The sequence below is a fragment of the Platalea leucorodia genome (genome assembly GCF_965183815.1).
Source record: "Platalea leucorodia genome assembly, contig: HAP1_HAP1_SCAFFOLD_261, whole genome shotgun sequence".
Taxonomy (NCBI): Eukaryota; Metazoa; Chordata; class Aves; order Pelecaniformes; family Threskiornithidae; genus Platalea; species Platalea leucorodia.
Genome location: NW_028121310.1, coordinates 104395 through 107306, shown reverse-complemented (window position 1 = coordinate 107306; position 2912 = coordinate 104395). Strand labels below are relative to the sequence as shown.

Below are 2912 nucleotides of genomic sequence, written 5' to 3'. Positions count from 1 at the left end.
GCAGGATTCGCTCTGTTCTCCCTGAGTGCAACAGAAACATTGAGGGTTTCTGACATCCCAAAACAATCCTCAAGCAAGAGGGGGGAAATTCTTTTTAAAAAAAATGCTTTCAGTCTGCCTTCTGCATTCCTCATTCCTTAGCACCGGGAGTGCAGATGCTGACAAGCCCTTCTGCATTAGGGATGGTTTCATCTGACAAAGCTGAATACCAGGATTGGGCCGTGCTTCCACCATTCCCATGAACGCACTGCTGCACAGCAGGGCTGACACCTCAGCAGCCAGAGGGCAGAGGCCCAGCTCCTCAGGGCACATTCAACCAGCACAAAGCACAGCTTCAGCCATGGAGCTGAAGGAAGGTCTCCTAAAAAAGGAAAATGTGTGTGTGTTTATGTGTGTTTGTGTGTAGCAAGGGGAGGGTCTGTAGGAAATGGCTTTTAGTTTTGCTCAGAAAAGTCTCCCCTAACTTGTCAATTGACTTTTCCTCCTTGCACGGGTCCCTGTGCCCAGAGGCAGCAAATGTCCAACGCCAGCTCCATCACTGAGTTCCTCCTCCTGGCATTCACAGACACACAGGAGCTGCAGCTCATGCACTTCTGGCTCTTCCTGGCCATCTACCTGGCTGCCCTCCTGGGCAACGGCCTCATCATCACCGCTGTAGTCTGCGACCACCGCCTCCACACCCCGATGTATTTCTTCCTCCTCAACCTCGCCCTCCTTGACCTGGGCTCCATTTCCACCACTGTGCCCAAAGCCATGGTCAATTCCCTGTGGGACACCAGGGCCATCTCCTACCAGGGATGTGCTGCACAGCTCTTTCTGTTTGTCTTTTTGATGTCAGCAGAGTTTTCTATTCTCACCATCATGTCCTATGACCGCTACGTTGCCATCTGCAAACCCCTGCACTATGGGACCCTCCTGGGCAGCAGAGCTTGTGCCCACGTGGCAGCAGCTGCCTGGGGCAGTGGGTTTCTCTATGCTGTGCTGCACACGGCCAATACATTTTCACTCCCCCTCTGCCAAGGCAATGCTGTGGACCAGTTCTTCTGTGAACTTCCCCAGATCCTCAAGCTCTCCTGCTCAGATGCCTACCTCAGGGAAGTTTGGGTTATTGTGGTTAGTATCTTTGTGGAATTTGGGTGTTTTGTTTTCATTGTGGTGTCCTATGTGCAGATCTACAGGGCCGTGCTGAGGATCCCTTCTGAGCGGGGACAGCACAAAGCCTTTTCCACGTGCCTCCCTCACCTGGCTGTGGTCTCCCTGTTTATCAGCACTGCCATGTTTGCCTACCTGAAGCCTCCCTCCATCTCCTCCCCATCGCTGGATCTGGTGGTGGCAGTTCTGTACTCAGTGGTGCCTCCAGCAGTGAACCCCCTCATCTACAGCATGAGGAACCAGAAGCTTAAAGACACATTGAAGAAGCTGATTCAATCAGCTCTTTTCAGCAGCATTAACCTGCTTGTGTCTCTTCAGAAGTGATTTCAAATTCATCTCCGGAACTTCCTGTGTTTTGGGCAACTGATCTGTGATAACCGCGTCTGTCCATGCCTGCATGCACTCCACTCCACCAGAGGCCTGAACCCAGCCTGTCTGACCCAGAGGCCTGTTCACATGTGGCTGGCACAATGGTACAGCTTGCCTCCCATGTCGCATCTCTGGAATAAAAGGGGATTTCCTCAGTGCTGGTGCCTGGAGGTTGGGCTCTTCTGCCAAAGCTGAGGTCAGGCTGAACAAATTGCCCCCACAATGCCGTGCTGCTTTGCTTGGCTTCTCCATGGGATGAGGGGAGGAGGGCATGGGGCAATGTGTTAGAGAATGGGCCTGGGTTGAGCCTTCACCTGTGGGTGCCCAGTTCCCCCGGAGATGGTGAATGATCAACAGCGATCTGCCTGGGACATCACCCCATGGCTTTCAGGCACCACGGCCCATTCGCTCTGCAGAGCAGTACCAACAGCTTGGGGCCTTGTGGAGAGCACAGGGAGGGGGTAGGAGCGGCACGTCAGGCCAGCATGGACAAACTTCCCTGGTGAAAGGCTCTCTGGGGGCAGGGACATGCCTGGAGAAGAGCAAAGAAGATACTCCCTGCTTCCAGGGGTTATAAATGGCAAAGAGAAATCTATTTCTGAATGCACCAGCTTGGGCAGGCTTTTCTATTGCTTGGGCAGCCGGAGCAGCCTGAGGGCTCCCTGGGCCAGTAGTCTTTTCCTGGGAGAGGGGCTGGCACAGAGGGGCTTGCTGGCAGTGGACAATAAGGATGTCTTGGAGACAGGAGCAGCCACTGGCTTCCATCTCCTCATGCCATGGCTGGCCCTCAGCCCTGCACCTGATGGGGAGGCTGAGACACGTCTCTGCCTCCCAGGAGCTACTGTGACCTTCAGAGGGGCTGGGGCTGTGGGGTTGAGTGTGCAGAGCTCTGCAGTACCCATCAATGGGCACTGCCATGGGGTGAGCCCAGAATGGGCTGCTTTTCTGGGCTGGACAGGGGGGAGATGGGTAGGGGGTGGGAAGTGATGGGGAGAGCCAGAGAGGGACTGGGCTGGGCTGGGAAGTGCTCAGGAGAGGAACCCACTGAAGTTAGCTCAGCTGTCCGACCTTGCAGGGTGAGGACTCACACCAGGGGTTGGTGGTACAGAGCCAGGGCTCGTGGAAGGGAGCTGAGACTTGCAGATGCAGGAGAGAGGAGGCTACTCTGTGCCTTTGGTGCCATGGAGAGTTGGGGCAGGTGCCCCAGGGCATTTGTAACCCCCCAGCCTTTCTCCCTGGCCATTTCCAGCACTGGCAGCACACCCCAAGTTCATGGGTGAATTGTCCTGTTTGGCCATTTCCAGCCTCCTGCTGGGCTCAGTGCTTGAATCCCTCTGCTTGAAGCAAAGGACCTCCAAGATGGTCAGGGACTGGAGCACCTTTCCCCTGAG

At 55.2% G+C, this 2912-nt stretch overlaps 1 protein-coding gene across 1 annotated transcript; it reads left to right on the top strand.

Moving 5' to 3' along the window:
• Positions 1-516: 516 nt before the first annotated feature.
• Positions 517-1476, top strand: LOC309603931 (olfactory receptor 14C36-like; the record flags this gene model as incomplete). Its single annotated transcript, XM_082338809.1, has 1 exon — positions 517-1476. One exon carries the CDS (start codon positions 517-519, stop codon positions 1474-1476), a length of 960 nt encoding a protein of 319 aa, XP_082194935.1.
• Positions 1477-2912: the final 1436 nt, after the last annotated feature.